This window comes from Mobula hypostoma, chromosome 10, assembly GCF_963921235.1.
Source record: "Mobula hypostoma chromosome 10, sMobHyp1.1, whole genome shotgun sequence".
Taxonomy (NCBI): domain Eukaryota; kingdom Metazoa; phylum Chordata; class Chondrichthyes; order Myliobatiformes; family Myliobatidae; genus Mobula; species Mobula hypostoma.
In genome coordinates, this window is record NC_086106.1 from 35354310 (window position 1) to 35374362 (window position 20053).

At 43.0% G+C, this 20053-nt stretch overlaps 1 protein-coding gene across 3 annotated transcripts in view; it reads right to left on the reverse strand.

Moving 5' to 3' along the window:
• Nucleotides 1-3382: 3382 nt before the first annotated feature.
• The window catches only part of LOC134352833 (zinc finger protein OZF-like), a 33769-nt gene continuing 17098 nt past the window's right edge, over nt 3383-20053 (reverse strand). For 2 of the 3 annotated variants that reach the window (XM_063060326.1, XM_063060327.1), the window contains 2 exons: nt 6278-7526; nt 3384-5473 (listed from right to left, as the gene is read on the reverse strand). In XM_063060326.1, coding sequence (XP_062916396.1) covers nt 5450-5473; nt 6278-7526 — 1273 coding nt within the window. In that variant the 3' untranslated portion in view covers nt 3384-5449. Of the gene's footprint in view, nt 5474-6277; nt 7527-20053 lie in introns of all 3 variants that reach the window. The other variant, XM_063060325.1, reaches the window with a different exon arrangement.

The window sequence follows — 20053 nt, forward strand, 5'->3', positions numbered from 1 at the left end:
AACAGTTTCACAAGGTGCAATTTGATCCCCTTTACTGATACCCCAGCTTCCCAATCAGATCCCCCTTAACCCGTTCACAATGTCCCAATTCTTTTCTCCTTAAGACATTACCCAAGGTCCCGACCTGATCCCCTTAACCTGTTCACCAACGATCTATCCCATGTCCCCTTTACACATTCCCCAAGATCACGAACTGATCTTCTTAACCCTTTCCCCAACATCCCGATGTAATCCCCTTAACCCCTTCACAACATCCCGATCTGATCAGCCATAACCTGTTCCCAATGTTCCAATCTGATCCCCCTTAACCCTCCTCTCAACACGCCGATCTGATCCCCCTTAACCCGATCCCCAGCATTCCAATCTGATCCCCCTTAACCCGTTACCCAACGTCCCAATCTGTTCTCCTCTGAATCCATTCCCAAACGTCTCAATCTGATGTCCCCTTAACCCCTTCCCCAATGTCCCAATTTGATCCCCCGTAACCTGATCTACAATATCCCGATCTGATACCCCTAACACCCAACATAGAGTTCTGATTTCCAAGAACTAGTTCAGCAATGTCTGGATCCTTTCTCCCCTTGAACTGTACCTCAGCGGACAGGACTGATCCCCTTAACCTGTTCCCCAATGTCCCAAACTGATATCCCCTTAACCCATTCCACAAGGTCCCGATCTGATCCCCTTTAACCTGTTCCCCAAAGTCTCAATCTGATCCCTCTTAACCAGTTTCCGTCTCGATCAGATCCCACTTAATCTGTTCCCCACAGTCCTATCTGATCTCCCTTAACCGATTCACCAACATCCCGCTCTGATCCCTATCCTTTTCCCCAACGTCCCAAACTGACATCCCCTTAACCCATTCCCCAAGGTCCCGATCTGATCCCCCTTAGCCTGTTTCCCAACATCCCAATTCCCCTGAATCTCTTCCCCAAAACCCCAATCTGATTCCACTTATCAGTTCCCAATGTCCTGATCTAATCCCTTTAACCCGTTCCCCAAAGTCCCAATCTGATCCTCCTTAAAGCATTACCCAATGTGCCAGCCTGATCTCCCTTAATCCCCTCCCCAATGTCTCAGATTCCCTTTAACTCATTCCTCAACATCCCAATCCGATCCCCCTTCACTCGTCCCCTACATCCCAATCTGATCTCCCCTTAACCCATTCCCCAACATCCTGATGTGATCCCCCTTAAACCATTCCCAAACACATCCATCTGATCCTTCTTAATCCGTTCCACAACGTCCTCATCTGATCTCCCCCTTAACCTGTTCCCCAACATCCTGATCAGATCTCCCCTCACCCATTCTCCAAGGTATCAGTCTGATCCTCCTTAATGCATTAATCAATGTGCCAGCCTGATTTCCCCTTAATCCCCTCCCCAAAGATCCTCCTTAATCCATTCCTCGACGTCCCGATCTGATCCCCTTTCACCCATCTCTTGCATCCCAATCTGAGCACCCCTTAACCCATTGCCCAATGTCTCAATCAGATGCCCCTTAATCTGTTCCTCAACATCCCAATCTGATCCCCCTTCATCCGTCCCCTACATCAAAATCTCCTCTTTATCCTTTATAAAAGCTTTTTTAAGTTTGTAAAAAATAAAAGAGAGAGTGGATATATGACTGCTACAAAATGAGGCTGGAGAAATATAGCAGGGGACAAGGAGATGGCATACAAGCTAAATGAATATTTAGCATCAGCCTTGACTGTGGAAGACACTAGCAGTGTGCCAGATGTTGAAGGTTGTGAGGGAAGAGAAATGAGTGCAGTTACTATTACAAGGGAGAAGGTACTCAAAAAGCAGAAAAACCCAAGGGTACTTAAGTCACCTGGACCAGATGAACTGCACCCTTGGGTTCTGAAAGAGGTAGCGGTAGAGATTGTGGAGGCATTACTAATGATCTTTCAAAAAAAAAATCACTGGACGCTGGCATGATGCCAGAGGACAGGAAAATTGCAAGTGTCACTCCACTCTTTAAGAAAGGAGGAAGACAGCAGAAAGGAATTATAGATCAGTTAGCCTGACCTCAGTGTTTGGGAAGATTTTGGAGTTAATTGTTAAGGATGAGGTTCTGGAGCAACCGGTGACACAAGACAAAATAGTACAAAGTCCGCATGGTCTCCTTAAAAGAAAATCCTGCCTGACGAACCTGTTGGAATTATTTGAGGAGATTATAAGTAGGATAGATAAAAGGGATGCAGTGCATGTTGTATATTTGGACTTTCTGAAGCCCTTTGACAAGATTCCATACGTGAGGCCGCTTACCAAGAGCCCATGGTATTACAGCAATGTCACTGCCATGGTTAGAGCATTGGCTGTCTGGTAGGAGGCAGTGAGTGGAAATAAAAGGATCCTTTTCTTTATGGCTTGCAGTGACTAGTGGTGTTCCGCAGGGGCTGATTGGGGTGGCTTCTTTTTATGTTGTATATCAATGATTTAGATGTTGGAATAGATGACTTTGTTGCCAAATTTGCAGATGATACGAAGACTGGTGGAGGGTCAGATAGTGTTGAGGAAACAGGTCAGCTGCAGAAGGACTTACACAGATTAGGAGAATGGGCAAGGAAGTGTCAAATGAAATACAATGTTGGAAAATGCAGTCATGCATTTTGGCAGTAGAAATAAATGTGCAGACTACTTTCTAGATGAGGAGGAAATACAAATATCTGAGATGCAAAGGGACTTGGGAGTCCTTGGGCAGAACACCCTAAAGGTTAACTTGCAGGTAGAGTCAGTGGTGAGGATGGCAAATGCAATGTTAGCATTCATTTCAAGAAGTCCAGAACATAAGTCAGAGATGTGATGCTGAGGCTTTATAAGGCACTGGTGAGGCATTTAAAACAGAGATGTGGAGAAATTTCTTCAGCAAAAGGATGGGGAATTTGTGGAATTTATTAACACAGGCACTTTTGGAGGCCAGGTCATTAGGTGTATTTAAGGCAGAGTTTGACAGATGCTTGATTGGTCACAGCATCAAAGGTTACGGGGAGAAGGCCAGGGAGTGGGGCTGAGGAGGGGAAAAGAGGATCGGCCATGATTGAATGGCGGAACACACTCGATGGGGTAAATGGCCTAATTCTTCTCCTATATCTTATGATACTTGATAAGAATTATGTTCATCCTGTTACACTTATTATATTGTGTCCTGAGCTTAATCTATGGTCTAATTTGCTTGGTTTCTATTTTTCAAATACATGCGCAGGGAGCCAAGCTTTGGGCAATAGTTTTCAACTTTCCTTACATACCCTGGATAGCACATGAAATTGTGCTGAGATGCATTAGCCATGTTCTTAACCTACTTCAGCTCCTCATCTTAAACTGTTGCCTTCTCCTTGGTGTCTTGGTCTGTACCGTGACAGTGCATCGCACAAGATTTTTCTTCATGCTCACTGATACCAAACTCTTCATAAGTTTTGAAAAAACTCTAGATCATGCAGGGCTTCTTGCATTGAACAGGCTGGAATTTTTACAGTCAAATTGATGACAATATCACATATTCCTCTATCTACATTGCTCTGATTATTCATCTGTTTTGTTCAAAGTAGTACCTGGAATTGTAAACCACTCACTTCCACCATTGAGTTTGGATACAAACTTCTAATAAGAAAATGATACTGAAGATCTTTTCCACACAAAATAAAACTACTGAGTATGTGTTCCCTCCCTGTACACCTCTGTGGATAGCTTGCTATCTTACTCCAAACAACTTTTTCTTCTTTCCCATCCTTACAGCGCCATGCAGTGTCTCAATGCTCTCCGCCAACTTCATATCATGTCTTCCAACAAATCAGGTGAGCTGAGTAACACAAATTGTAAAAGTTTTAACACCAAAATTAAATCAACTTGGTTTATTGAATAGACAAAGTACAAGCATTCTATATGCCTATATACTTACAAATAGGAGCATGTAAACTTCAATATCGAGTGAACTGTCAGCATTGAATACAAAACTACTGAAAACAGTTCATATTTACAAATAGTTTCAATGCAATATTAGGTGGCATAGTCTGAACATGCCAATCCCAAGATTATTGTCATGTGATCCTTTTGTTACTGCACCAGGTGGCAGCGAGGTACAGCATAAACGACAGCATCACTAAAAAGTAATAGATTTCATGTCTTACCAGTAGACAAGAAGAAACTTGCACAGTAATAAACATTCACACTTTTTCCAGGCATACTGCTCCCATACTAGGCTGTTACTGTTAACATTGATCCTTCTTTAACTGCATTAAATTGATGACTCCTGCTCGAGCTTTCACCTAATCTACATTGTGTTACCCTGTGACACAAATACATTCATAACACAGATGTTAGTACTGATATGTGTACTGGCCAGCTTTCACATGAGTATTGGCCCATATTAGTTTCTGCATTGCCTCCTTTACAGTAGTAACCACTCCACAATACCCTTTACCCCTGATAAGCTGCATATATTATACACTGCCCAGCAGTCTCTGACCCTCTATTTCTCTTGCTGTTGTCTCTGTTTTACTTCAGAGACAGAGGACCAGACAATTCTAAAAAAAATATTGGCTTATTTGCTTTATACCCAGTATGTGAATCTCCAGCCCAGTTATACGGGTTTGTGCCTCAGCCTAAAACTACTCCCAAGTTCCAGGATGAAGATTGTTTAGTTCAACAGTAAACCCTAGCTGCTGGAGTTGGAGACAGTTTCAGGCAATGGAGGCAACAATTACCTCAAGACATTGCATGTTTTCACCTCTTATTTCATTTGGGTGGTTTGTTCAGTGTGTCAGTTATTCCACATGAAAGAATCCTACACCCTGCCTTATTAAAAATATTTTAAATCCTGTAAATCTATGTCCTAGTTTCCATTTAAAGTAACAGTCAATTTAGATCCTCTATTCCTTCCTAATTGAAAAACAGCAGTAAGGACACATTGAAAACACTGTAGTCTCAAACTGGTTTCCTTATAGCTCAGCCACCTGACAGTACGGCAGCAGTGAACTCTTGCTCATGTTTTAAACTAATCACAACACTAAAGGTATTGTATGACAAGATCACTCACTTGTCTTATACCTTACAGGCATCTGTTCTACATATGCTGGACAAATTGAGTTTAATTTTCAGTCTTTCATCTTTACCATCATTTTCTGCAATCTTCCATAACATCTACATTCCTGGATTACTTGTCTTCATCAAATTCCTCCACCTCAGAACTCTACCTACATAGTTACCTATGTTCTGCAGCCTACAACTATGGCCATTTCTCACCTGGCGTCTTGGAGTTCACTGATCATCACATCTGTAATTCCAAATTGTTGCACTGACATTTTGAGTCCAAGTCATCGATGGAAATTAGCAATAACAATGGTTCCAATTTGAAGCCCCTGTAGAATCCATTTAGAACTTCTCACAATGTGGCAACTCCTCCAATCAGTGAGATTCTTATCCACCCTTGAATTTTCCAGTTTTGTTCTTTACATAATGCCTTTGACAAAAACCTGAAAGTCAAGGTACACTGTACAGATATCAGAAACACTTCCTTGAAGAAATTGCATCAGGAACTTAAGCAATTTGTATTTCTATTGTGCCAATAATGGAGGAAAACCATCCTGATGTGCCTCAAAGAGGTGCATGCAAGAACAAAAATAGGATCAACCTCATATGAACTCAATCACTGGGTATTTTTGTTTTTACCCACAATGTATTACAAAACGGCCATTCGGTCTGGCTGATGTTTATATTCCATGAGGTGCCTCACCATTTAATAACATTTGCCTGTTCTTCCCATTTTTCCTTCTATTCACATTTTTTGGTGCAGATTCAGTCTCAATTGTACTCACATTATGCAGACAGAAAAGATTTCCTCTCAACCATTCCTCCCATTTTTTATTGACTTCCACTGGCTTCCCAAACCAAAACATTTCAAGTCCTCAGTGCTAGCTACACCTCCAGTCCAACTTTCCTACAGATACCCCATTTCCGATTCTGCCCTCTTATGGTTGCCGCCTTCCTTTGCTTCATGACTGGGGCCTGCTCTTTACACGTGTGGGTCCTACATTTGGGAATTCTCTCTCCTAAACAAAACCCTTCTCAAAACACGTGTCTCTATTCAGGCCTTCTACTCTCTCTTTCTCCTAATTGTTAACTATAAGGACCTTGGAATCTTTGATTAAACATCAGAGGCACTGCAGAAATGCAACTTGTTGAATCTGAACAAGAAAGTTGCATTCATATGGCGACTTTCAGCACCTCTGGATTGTTAGAAAATGTTGACTGCATTCTGATAACTAATGAAGTTATACCTGGAACTGAAGGAAGACCAGTGGTTCTGTGTTTGCCTGCGCCTGATTGTTCGCTGTACACTGATGCGTCAGCAAATCAGCCCACTGGCTGAAGTCCTTGCCACATGTGGAGCAGATAAAAGGCCTCTCCCCACTGTGAAGTCGTTGGTGCCTTAGAAGATGGGAGGACTGAGTAAATTCTTTCCCACATACAGAACAGCTGAATGGTCTCTCCCCAGTGTGAACTCGCTGGTGAGTAAGCAAATGAGACAACTGCCTGAACCTCTTCCCACAGAGGGTACAACCACATGGCCTTTCGTCAGTGTGAATACGTTGATGTTTCATAAGTTCTTCAGAGCCCTTAAATGTCTTTCCACACTCAGAGCATTTAAAGGGTCGGTCATCAGTGTGAACCCGTCTGTGTGTCACCAGGTGCGAGGACCGAGTGAATCCCTTCCCACACACAGAGCAGGTGAAAGGCCTCTCCCCAGTGTGAATGCGCTGGTGAGTCAGTAGATGTGAGGACCGAGTGAATCCCTTCCCACACATGGAGCAGGTGAATGGCCTCTCCCCAGTGTGAATACGCTGGTGGGTAAGTAAACTGGATGCTTGAGTGAATTCCTTCCCACACAGAGAGCAATTGAATGGCCTCTCCCCTGTGTGAGTGCGCTGGTGTATCTGCAGGTTGGACGAACCAGTGAATCCTTTTCCACACACTGAACAGGTGAATGGTCTTTCCCCAGAGTGAATGCGCTGGTGAGTCAGAAGGTTGGAAGTCTGAGTGAACCTCTTTCCACACACTGAGCAACTGAAGGGCCTTTCCCCTGTGTGACTGCGCCAGTGAGTTTCCAGCTTGGATGGGTAACTGAACCCCTTCCCACAGACGCCACACTTATAGGGTTGCTCTCCTGTATCATTGCATTTGTGCATCATCAAGCTGTCTGATCCACTGAAGGTCCGGTCACATATAGAACACGTGTATGGTTTCTCGTGGCTGTGAATGTTGCAGTGATTTCTCAGGCTATGTAACTGATTAAAACTCTTTCCACAGTCAGAGCACTGGAACACTCTTCCTCTTGTGTGTGTGTCTCGGTGCTTTTCCATCCATACTAATGTTTTAAATCGCTTCCCACATACAGAGCAGACAAACATTTCTCCTTCTGTGTTCAATGGACGATGATATTCTTGTCCTGAAGAATCAAGCGACTCAGATGGATCTTGATGTGATGATTCATTGGAGTCTCCTGTCTGGAAATTCTGTTCCAACGTCCTATGAAAAGATTTTCCAAATCACGTCAATAAGCATAGGACAAAAATTCAAAACAGTCTATCTATTTTTGTTCTGAGACCTATTCCACCCTCCACAAATGAACAAGGAAATTATTATTTATTGCTGAGATACCAATGAGTTTTCGCCTGGCTTTTCCTTTCCTTGTAGTTCTAACTTTAGCTGAGTTCCATTCCACTCTCTTGTTTCCCTCCCACAGGAAGTGGCAGAATTGCTCAATATTTTGTCCTCTGCTGAGCAAATAGACCCAATGAGAATGTATTGGGTTCTTGCCATGCAAAGATATAGTTGGACCCTATCTGGAGAAATGTATTATGCAATTCATTTAGGGTATTCTGGCTTTGGAGGAGGCATAGTTCACATACATCCGAATGATCCTGGTATTAAAGTTGATTAAGCTAGCTATAAGAAGAAAAGATGAAGGGTATTACAGACTTTCATTGCTGTCCTAAACACAAGCGGTGTAATGGGCAGTAAGTTAACTAAGAAAGCGCAAATTATTGTATCAGGTTCATGGAGCAAGTGAGGTCCTAGTCACCAAGAACATAACAAATAGCAGTTGTAAGCCAATTGTTCCTTTTTGTGTGCTTTGCCATGTGACAAATCATGACAGATTTTTAAGCTTAGTCCCACATATCTCTTAATTCCCTTCATACCTAAAGATCTATCAATCTGTCTTGAACATACTTAAGTGACTGAGTCTGCAAAGCCCTCTTGGGTGGAGAGCTCTTGGTGAAGAAATTTCTTTTCATACCAGTCATGAATGACCAATACGCTGGTAACACTGTGATCCAAGCACTGCCTGCCTAGATTGAATGTTTCTCCTGTAACTCTGTGGGCTGCTCTAGTTTCCATCTACATCACAAACACACAGAGGTTAGTAGATATATTGGCCATGGTAAATTTCCTTTGGTGTGCAAGTGACTGGTAGAACTGGGGAAATTGATGAAACAGCGGGGAGAATAAAATGAACTATTACTGTAGGATTAGTGCAAACAAGTGGCTCATTGTCATCATAGATTTGTGCAGCCAAGGGTCTGTTTCTGTGTTATATCTTAATGAGTTTAATACTTCTTGTTGTGTTAATACATGCAAATACATTAGACATGGGTGTACGGAGTAAAAATTCATTAAATGACACGAAGTTTAGAGGTCGCAAATGAGATAGCAGGGAATTCCAAAAATGTGTGATGAGTGGGCAGACTAGATTTCATAAAGAGAGATGTACTTTGGACGAAAGAATAAAGAGATGCTAGAGGGAATAAATTGTATATGTCAATAGTGTGCACTCTCAGGCCTTCTCTTTCTGCACATGTACAAGTATCCTTAAAAGTTGTTAGACATATGAAAGGAGTAGCCAGTAAATTATGTTGGATTACAGGATTCATAAATAGAGGCAAAGGGTATAAAAGCAGGGAAGTTATGCTGAACCTCTATAAAGCATTGTGCCTAAATCTGGTTGGCACACTTTAAGAACAATATGAAGGCTCTACCCAAGGATGCAGGAAATCAATAGGAGTGAGGAACTCCTGCAACATGGTTACACTGGAAAAAGGGCTCACTCTCTGAGGAAAAAAGTTAGTTAAGGAGGGGATTTGATGCTGATGATATAGATGTACACTTGTTACCCAAAAAGATACTAATCCCTTGAGCAGCAATTCAAAAGCCAAGAGACACAGATTTTTATATTCTGCGCATAAGCAATATGCGAGATGTGGGGACTGTTAATCTTAGAATAAGGACCTGAGATTCAATAAGCATAATAAGATGCAGTATTTCCAAGAGTATTGATTAGACATAAATAATCTGTATGACGTCACTATGACAACACATTAACAAGAGTATTTGTAGTTAGCAGCTTCTACATAGTACAAAACTAAGCATTTGGTGAGTAGGAGCACAGCATTATCTCCTTGCTTTTATCTTCTGTAACAGGTGTCTGGAACTTGACTAACTTCCAAAGTAAATTGTTGAAGCAGAGTCTGTATTGCAGGTTTCATGATATTCTGGAGGAAAAAAGTTACTGGTCACATTTCCCCCCCACCCATTAGTTTTGGAACATGCTGTTCTCCAAACAGCACTAGGATACTATAGCGACTGTGGATAAGAGTGCGGTTTGCAGGGAGGTTAACTTAAGCACCGTAGTAAGGGGACATTTAACTGAGCAAAGGAGGGGAAATAGTGTATTTAACAGTATAGTTAGGGGCAGTTTCTCCAACCTTCTTATTCCCCTCACTCCATCTTCCTTTCATCTCATTGCCCAGGAGTAAGAAGTCCCAATGCAAGGATACTAATCAAAATGTCAACAATTCCTTTCCACCCACAGATCCTGCTCAACCCACTGAATTCCTCCAGTAGATTGGTTGCTGCTGTTAGTTAGGGAAACAGCTATTTCCATTTGCAGCTGAGATCATAAACCACAAAGTTAGTGTTGTCTGCGTAACGCCTGGGGTCATGTACCTGAGGGGCCAAAATAATGACTATTTGAATAGACATCGACTGATTAAGGACAGGCAGTATGGTTTCGTGCGTGGTAGGTCATGTCTTACCCAATCTTAAGAGTTTTTTGAGAAAGTTATCAGGAAAGTTGATGAAGGCAAGACTATGGATATTGTCTATCTGGACTCTAGTAAGGCATTTGACAAAGACAACAGCATGGGAGGTTGGTCAAGAAGCTTCAGTAACTCTGCATTCAAGATAAGGTAGTAAATTGGATTAGACATGGGCTTTGCCACAGAAATCTGAGTGGTAGTAGATGGTTGCCTCTTTGACTGGAGGCCTGTGACGGGTGGAGTGCCGCAGGGATCAGTGCCGTGTCCATTGTTGTTTGTCACCTCTATCAACGATCTGGATGATAAATTTGGTTAACTGGATCAGCAAATTTGCAGGTGATACCAAGATTTAGGGTGTAATGGACACTAAGAAGGCCATCATGCTTGCAGTGGGATCTGGACCTGCTGGTAAAATGGGCTGAGAAATGGTAGACGGAATTTAAAGGCAGACAAGTGTGAGGTGTTGCATTGTAATAGGATCAACCATGGTAGATCTCATACAGTGAACAGTAAGGCACCAAGGATTGTGGTAGAACAAAGGGATCTGGGAATACAGGTCTATAATTTGTTGGAAGTGGCATCACTGGTAGATAAGGTCAGAAAGAAAGCTTTGGGCACATTGGACTTCATAAATCAAAGTACTGAGTAGGGGAGATAGGATGTTATGTTGACATTGTTTAAGACATTAGGCCTCACCAATTTGGAATATTGGACTATTATGTGCAGTTTCAGTCATCTAACTACAGGAAAGATGTAAATAAGGTTGAAAGAGTACAGAGAAAATTTACAAGGATGTTGCTAGGACTAGAGGACCTGAGTTATAAGGAAAGACTGAATAGGTTAGGACTTTACTCCTTGGAACGTAGAAGAAAAGGAGATTTGATAAAGGTATACAAAATTATGAGGGGTATAGATAGGGTTAATGCAAGCAGGCTTTTACCACTAAGGTTGAGTAGGACTACAACCAGAGGTCATGGGTTAAGGGTAAAAGGTGAAAAGTTTAAGACGAACATGAGGGGAAACTTCTTCACTCGGACGGTTGTGAGATTGTGAAATGGGTTTCCAGCACAGGTGGAGAATGCAAGCTTGATTTCAACACTTAAGAGAAGTTCGAATAGGTATATGGATGATAGGAGTATTGAGGGCTATGGTCCCAGTGCAGATCGATGAGAGTAGGCAGTTAGGCATAGACTAGATGGGCTGAAGGGACTGTTCCTGAGCTTTATTTTTCTACTATTCTATGACTCTAAAGAGGAGAAGGATCTGAGCATCACAGACCATGAAACACTGAAAAAGTTTCTGTGAGAACTAGAGACTAAGTTAACAAGCAAAATCAAAATGAGTAATCATTTCTGGGTTATTATCTCAATTGTGTACAGAATAAGAGAGCAGTAACTGGACAGTTAGAAAAATAATTCAGAGTCAACTGGATTTTATTAATAGTTTACTGTTTAACAAATTTAATGAAGTCCTTCAAAATAAAACTAGCAGTGAATCAATGTAAAAACAAGTGGAGTGCTTAACACAGGCATCAAACAATGAACACTTCCAACATGAGAAAGTCTTAAGATGCTCTTTTTGATAGTCATTGTCATTGCTATTGCAGTGCCCTGAACATTTCAATATGACAGTCACCCCTAATCAGAAACTCTTAGGAACAATATAATAAAGATGAGGCTGCAAGAGTAGGTCAGAGGCATGGTATTCTACAGGTACATCAACCACCTCCTAATAATCCAGAATTCCCTTGGGTCTACTAATGAAAGGGGCAACAAAATAGTTTGCTGGATAACCGCAAACTAACAACCCCTCATGGAATCAGAGTAATGGAAGCAAGCCCTTTGGTCCAACCCATCCAAGCCAAGCCAGAGTGCCCATGTAAGCTAATCCTATTTTCATATCACAAACAAGAGAAAATCTGCAGATGCTGGAAATCCAATCAACACACACAAAATGCTAGAGGAACTCAACAGGCCAGGCCACATCTACGGAAAAAAGTACAGACGGCATTTCGGGCCCAGACCCTTTGGCAGGACTGAGGATAGTTTTGCAAGGACGCCCCCATTTTCTTCTATGATGTCAGTAATATTTTTCTTACTGAGAACGCCGGGGCCAGAGGCGCTCTCCTTCTTGATCAGTCACAAGAGGAATGAGGTAGGGCACATGGAAATGCCACTGACCACAAGTCATACCCATACTCCACACCATGGACCATCCCAACTTGGAAATACAGTCAGTGGTCACTTTATTAGCTACCTCCTGTAACTAAAAATGTGGCTACTAAGTGCACATTGGCATTCTTTCAGTGCTACTGGCATAAATCATAGTAATCTCTGGCCAACAGCATTGACCGTAAGACTATAAGACCTAGAAGAACCAGGCCATTCAGCACATCAAATCTGCTCGGCCACTCCATCATGGCTGATTCCAGATTCCACTAACCCAGTTGTTTACAAAATATATTAATGACTTGGATGAGGGAATTAAATGCAGCATCTCCAAGTTTGCGGATGACATGAAGCTGGGTGGCAGTGTTAGCTGTGAGGAGGATGCTAAGAGGATGCAGGGTGACTTGGATAGGTTAGGTGAGTGGGCAAATTCATGGCAGATGCAATTTAATGTGGATAAATGTGAAGTTATCCACTTTGGTGGCAAAAACAGGAAAACAGATTATTATCTGAATGGTGGCCGATTAGGAAAAGGGGAGGTGCAACGAGATCTGGGTGTCATTATACACCAGTCATTGAAAGTGAGCATGCAGGTACAGCAGGCGGTGAAAAAGGCGAATGGTATGCTGGCATTTATAGCGAGAGGATTCGAGTACAGGAGCAGGGAAGTACTACTGCAGTTGTACAAGGCCTTGGTGAGACCACACCTGGAGTATTGTGTGCAGTTTTGGTCCCCTAATCTGAGGAAAGACATCCTTGCCATAGAGGGAGTACAATGAAGGTTCACCAGATTGATTCCTGGGATGGCAGGACTTTCATATGATGAAAGACTGGATCAACTAGGCTTATACTCGTTGGAATCTGATTGAAACGTATAAAATCCTAAAGAGATTGGACAGGCTAGATGCAGGAAGATTGTTCCCGATGTTGGAGAAGTCCAGAACGAGGGGTCACAGTTTGAGGATAAAGGGGAAGCCTTTTAGGACCGAGATTAGGAAAAACTTCACACAGAGAGTGGTGAATCTGTGGAATTCTCTGCCACAGGAAACAGTTGAGGCCAGTTCATTGGCTATATTTAAGATGGAGTTAGATATGGCTCTTGTGGCTAAAGGGATCAGGGGGTATGGAGGGAAGGCTGGTACAGGGTTCTGAGTTGGATGATCAGCCATGATCATACTGAATGGCGGTGCAGGCTCGAAGGGCCAAATGGCCTACTCCTGCACCTATTTTCTATGTTTCTATATACCTGCCTTCTCATCGTATCCTTTGATGCCCTGATCAATCAGGAAACTATCAACTTCTGCTTTAAATATACCCATAGACTTGGCCTCCACCACAGTCTGAAGCAAAGCATTCCACAGATTCACTGCTCTCAGGCTGAAAAAGCATCTCCTTACCTGTTCTGAAAGCTCATCCCTCAATTTTGAGGCTAAGTTCTGAATACCACAACCACAGGAAACATCCTCTCCACATCCACCTTATCTAGTCCTTTCAACATTCGGCAGGATTCAATGAGATCTCCCCCACATTTTTCCAAATTCCAGTGAGTATAGACTCAAAGTGGCCAAAACTCATATGTTAACCCCTTCATTCCTGGAATAATCTTCGTGAACCTCCTCCGGACTCTCTCTCCAATGACAACACATCCTTTCTGAGTTGACAATACTCCAAGCGCGCCCTGACTGGTGTCTTATAAAACCTCAGCATTATCTCCTTGTTTTTATATTCTATTCTCCTTGAAATAAATACTAACATTGCAGACCCAGCTTGTGAATTAACCTTCTGGGAGTCCAAAGTCCGAAGCCCCTCTGCACTTCTGATGTTTGAATTTTCTTCCCTTTTAGATAATAGTCTGCACTATTGTTCCTTTTGTCAAAATTCATTAACATATATTTCCCAACACTGTATTCCATCTGCCATTTTTTGCCCATTCTTCCAATTTGTCTAAGTCTTAAACTACAATCGCATTGCTTCCTCAGCATTACCTAGCCCCTCACCTACCTTTGTTTCAGCTGAAAACTTTTCACAAAGCCATCAATTCCATTATCCAAATCATGGACAAACAATGTGAAAAGTAGGCTAACTAGCCCATAATTTTCTTTCTTTTGCCTTCCTCCTTTCTTAAAGTAGAGTGACCTTTGCAATTTTCCAGTCCTCCGGGACCATGCCAGAATCAAGTGATTCTTGAAAGATCATAACCAATGCATCCATTATCTCTTCAGCAACCTCTCTCAGGATTCTGGGATGTAGTCCATCTGGTCCAGGTAACATCCACCTCAAGACCTTTGAGTTTGCCTAACACTCTTTCCTTTGTAATAGCAATGACATTCACTCCTGCTCCCTGACACTCATGGTCCTCTGGCACACTGCTATTGTCTTCCACAGTGAAGACTGATGCAAAGTACTCATTAAGTTCATCTACTATTTCTTTGTCCCCAATTACTACCTCGCCAACATCATTTTCCAGTGGTCTAATATCAACTTCCACCATCCTTTTACTCTAATACTGAAAAAAACTTATAGCATTCTGCTTTATATTATGGGCTATTTCATATTTCATCTTTTCCCTTTGTACAACTTTTTAGTTGCCTTTTGATGGATTTTAAAAGCTTCCCCCATCGTCCAACTTCCCAAACAGTTTTGCTACCCTATATGCCCTTTCCTTGGCTTCCCTTGTCAGCCACGGTTGCCTACCCCTGCCATTTGAGAACAACTTCTTCTGTGGGACATATTTATCTTGCATCTTGTGAACCATGCCCAGAAACTCAGCCATTTCTGCTCTGCCGTCATTCCCGCTAGTACCCTCCTCCAATCCTGGGCAAGCACCTCTCTCATGCTATATAGGACTCCAATCAGACGCCACTTGGAGTACTGTGCTCAGTTCTGGTCACCTCACTACAGGAAGGATGTGGAAGCCATAGAAAGGGTTCAGAGGAGATTTACAAGGATGTTGCCTGGATTGGAGAGCATGCCTTATGAGAATAGGTTAAGTGAACTCGGCCTTTTCTCCTTGCAGCGACGGAGAATGAGAGGTGACCTGATAGAGGTGTATAAGATGATGAGAGGCATTGATCGTGTGGATAGTCAGAGGCTTCTTCCCAGGGCTGAAATGGTTGCCACAAGAGGACACAGGTTTAAGGTGCTGGGGAGTAGGTACAGAGGAGATGTCAGGGGTAACTTTTTTACTCGGAGAGTGGTGAGTGCGTGGAATGGGCTGCCGGCAACAGTGGTGGAGGCGGATACAATAGGGTCTTTTAAGAGACTTTTGGAAAGGTACATGGAGCTTAGAAAAATAGAGGGCTATAGGTAAGCCTAGTAATTTCTAAGGTAGGGACATGTTCGGCACAACTTTGTGGGCTGAAGGGGCTGTATTATGCTGTAGGTTTTCTATGTTTCTATGCCTCTGTAATTCCCTTTATTCCATGTGTTACTGATACATGTGACCTAAACTCCTCCTCCTCAAGCGGAATGGATTCAATATTATTACGATCACTGCCTCCTCAGGATTCCTTTATCTTAAGCTCCGTTATAAGATTTGGGTTACACAACACCCAATCTAAGAGAAGCCATCTCATAGGCATTCGACAAAGTCCCCCCCTCTTGTGATCCGACAAAAGGTTGCTGGGTTACCTTCACAAGAAAGGCCATAATGCTTCAATAGTGTCCCATTATCTTTTTTTATGAGATCTTTATTTTCTTCATGAATGGGCAATAAACAGTGACAACATTTATATCCAAAAATGAATAAATAAAACCGGGCTGAAACTCAGGACTCTTGAGTGCAGGTGAGGTGGAGGCCAACTATGCTGGTTGAAATCATAAGAGAGTCCAATGGGCCAGATTAGACAGAGCCTTGATACAAAATCAGCTGAGTTTGATTGTGAAATGAAATACTGTAGATTGCAAGAGGAAACATGGCAAATGAAAGTCCAACCCAGACAAAGCACTGGGAGGAGGGGGTGTCAAAAAGTGAATGCAAAGTGAATGAGAGGAGAAAGAGAATGATATGCAATACCCGCAAATCCTCCAATATATAGTACGATAGGTGTAAAACTGCATTAGGGGAGGCAGAATTACAGCACAAGTTCACATTATCGTACAGAGAGAGCACAGAGGTATTCACAAGGATGTTGCCAAGACTTTATAATTTCAGCTACGAGGAAATATTTGACAAGCTACGGTTGTTTTGGTATATATAAAAAATTATGAACGAACTATATAGAGCAAGTAGGAATGTGCCATTTGCTTAGCAAATGCAATGGGCACAGATTTAATTGGTGAAAGAACTGGAGTGAAAATGAGCAAGAATATTTTCACCCAGATGATTGGTGGGAGTCAGTAACTTGCTGCTTGAAAGGATGGTAAAGGTAGAAATAATCACAACATTTAAAAGTTTATCACTTTCATTGCATACACAAGATGGTATTTGGATACAATTAGGTGAGGGATAATTTTCTACCCCAGTGGACACGTTTAGGCAGATCTCCTGCAGAACAAATTTTAGACTCAAGGAATCATACAGACGCTATAGCTCAGTGAGTCCATATCAAGCCTCAGGAACTATCTACATTTACCCTATTTGTTGTTTTAATTCTCACATTCCAATCAATACCCACTGTCAGGATCTACGATGTACAGTAGATTCAATTAACCTCTACTCTTCTGTGCACCTTTAAGATATGAAATAAAACTAGAGCATCAGGAAGAAACCCATCTGTTCAAAGAGAGCATGTGTTTTACAGTTTACAATGTGTGTGCTTTTATTTTTTGTATGTTTATCAATGTCAGAAACACCTCAAACATTCAATCTCAAACACAAAATGCTGGATGAACTCAGCAGGTCAGCAGCATCTATGGAAATGAATAAACAGATGATGTTGTGAACCCAGACCCTTCTTCAGGATTGGATAGGAAGGGGGAAAATGACAGAATAAAAAGATGGGGGGAGGGAAAGGATCGCTTGAAGGTGATATCTTTGATCTTGGTTATGGCTACTGTTTGGTTTCACTGGCTGCCAAAGTCATTCTGGGTTCTCCTGCATCTGTGCTCAGAAATGCCCTGTGTTACTCTAGACCCTGTCAATCAACTGATAGCTTCCAAAGTGACAGAATGATTAAAACCAATGAAAAAAGCAAGTTCCAATAACACAGAAGATACTCTGCAGAAACTACAGGTTACAATAGAAAACCAGAGCCTTAAGGCTATTGCTCTCAATATTCTTGTTCAAGGTGTGTTCAAGTTGGCATAAATGGAAAGAGATCAGGAGACCTTGCACATGGTTAAAGGATTGTTGTGAGAAAGAAGCTTTCCTTTTCATTATAAACAGGGACTTGAATCCATATAAATGGGAAGTTACCTTAAAAATAACAGAATTCCTTACTCCTTGTTGATACCTTTAACTATTTCTGTGAAACTCTGGCTAATTGGGGCAGCCATGTAAGTGGTACTGGTCCCAATTAACCAGAATCCACTGTATATGAATAAAGATGGCTTGCTGCAATATCCATGGTTCAGTACAGGTTTGTGCTGCTTTTCAATTCTGTCCCTCCAGAAATAAATCCTTGTCCTTGGTTTACTTTGCTAAACTGTACAAATAGTTTTAGAGATTGGTGTATTTGTTCATTCCTTTAACTACCGCATTTGATTCCCATCCTCCAAGTATTAATAGCCTCCTTACTCTTCCCACCAAACAACATTACCTTGCAACACACATCAAAGTTGCTGGTGAACGCAGCAGGCCAAGCAGCATCTATAGGAAGAGGCGCAGTCGACGTTTCAGGCCGAGACCCTTCGTCAGGACTAACTGAAGGAAGAGTGAGTAAGGGATTTGAAAGCTGGAGGGGGAGGGGGAGATGCAAAATGATAGGAGAAGACAGGAGGGGGAGGGATAGAGCCGAGAGCTGGACATGTGATAGGCAAAAGGGGATACGAGAGGATCATGGGACAGGAGGTCCGGGAAGAAAGACGGGGGGGGGGTGACCCAGAGGATGGGCAAGAGGTATATTCAGAGGGACAGAGGGAGAAAAAGGAGAGTGAGAGAAAGAATGTGTGCATAAAAAAGAGTAACGGATGGGGTACGAGGGGGAGGTGGGGCCTAGCGGAAGTTAGAGAAGTCAATGTTCATGCCATCAGGTTGGAGGCTACCCATACGGAATATAAGGTGTTGTTCCTCCAACCTGAGTGTGGCTTCATCTTTACAGTAGAGGAGGCCGTGGATAGACATGTCAGAATGGGAATGGGATGTGGAATTAAAATGTGTGGCCACTGGGAGATCCTGCTTTCTCTGGCGGACAGAGCGTAGATGTTCAGCAAAGCGGTCTCCCAGTCTGCGTCGGGTCTCACCAATATATAAAAGGCCACATCGGGAGCACCGGACGCAGTATATCACCCCAGTCGACTCACAGGTGAAGTGATGCCTCACCTGGAAGGACTGTTTGGGGCCCTGAATGGTGGTAAGGGAGGAAGTGTAAGGGCATGTGTAGCACTTGTTCCGCTTACACGGATAAGTGCCAGGAGGGAGATCAGTGGGGAGGGATGGGGGGGGACGAATGGACAAGGGAGTTGTGTAGGGAGCGATCCTTGTGGAATGCAGAGAGAGGGGGGGAGGGAAAGATGTGCTTAGTGGTGGGATCCCGTTGGAGGTGGCGGAAGTTACGGAGAATAATATGTTGGACCCGGAGGCTGGTGGGGTGGTAGGTGAGGACCAGGGGAACCCTATTCCTAGTGGGGTGGTGGGAGGATGGAGTGAGAGCAGATGTACGTGAAATGGGGGAGATGCGTTTAAGAGCAGAGTTGATAGTGGAGGAAGGGAAGCCCCTTTCTTTAAAAAATGAAGACATCTCCCTCGTCCTAGAATGAAAAGCCTCATCCTGAGAGCAGATGCGGCGGAGACGGAGGAATTGCGAGAAGGGGATGGCGTTTTTGCAAGAGACAGGGTGAGAAGAGGAATAGTCCAGATAGCTGTGAGAGTCAGTAGGCTTATAGTAGACCCGACGCAGACTGGGAGACCGCTTTGCTCAACATCTACGCTCTGTCCGCCAGAGAAAGCAGGATCTCCCAGTGGCCACACATTTTAATTCCACATCCCATTCCCATTCTGACATGTCTATCCACGGCCTCCTCTACTGTAAAGATGAAGCCACACTCAGGTTGGAGGAACAACACCTTATATTCCGTATGGGTAGCCTCCAACCTGATGGCATGAACATTGACTTCTCTAACTTCCGCTAGGCCCCACCTCCCCCTCGTACCCCATCTGTTACTCTTTTTTATGCACACATTCTTTCTCTCACTCTCCTTTTTCTCCCTCTGTCCCTCTGAATATACCTCTTGCCCATCCTCTGGGTCACCCCCCCCCCGTCTTTCTTCCCGGACCTCCTGTCCCATGATCCTCTCGTATCCCCTTTTGCCTATCACATGTCCAGCTCTCGGCTCTATCCCTCCCCCTCCTGTCTTCTCCTATCATTTTGCATCTCCCCCTCCCCCTCCAGCTTTCAAATCCCTTACTCACTCTTCCTTCAGTTAGTCCTGACGAAGGGTCTCGGCCTGAAACGTCGACTGCGCCTCTTCCTATAGATGCTGCTTGGCCTGCTGCGTTCACCAGCAACTTTGATGTGTGTTGCTTGAATTTCCAGCATCTGCAGAATTCCTGTTGTTAACATTACCTTGCATTTATTTCTGTTGAACTTCATTTTCCTTTTTCTCCTATACTCCATGTTCATTAATGTAGTTTTTCAATTTATTGCAGTCCTCTCAGAATTGGTTATCACCCCAATTTGGTCACATCCAC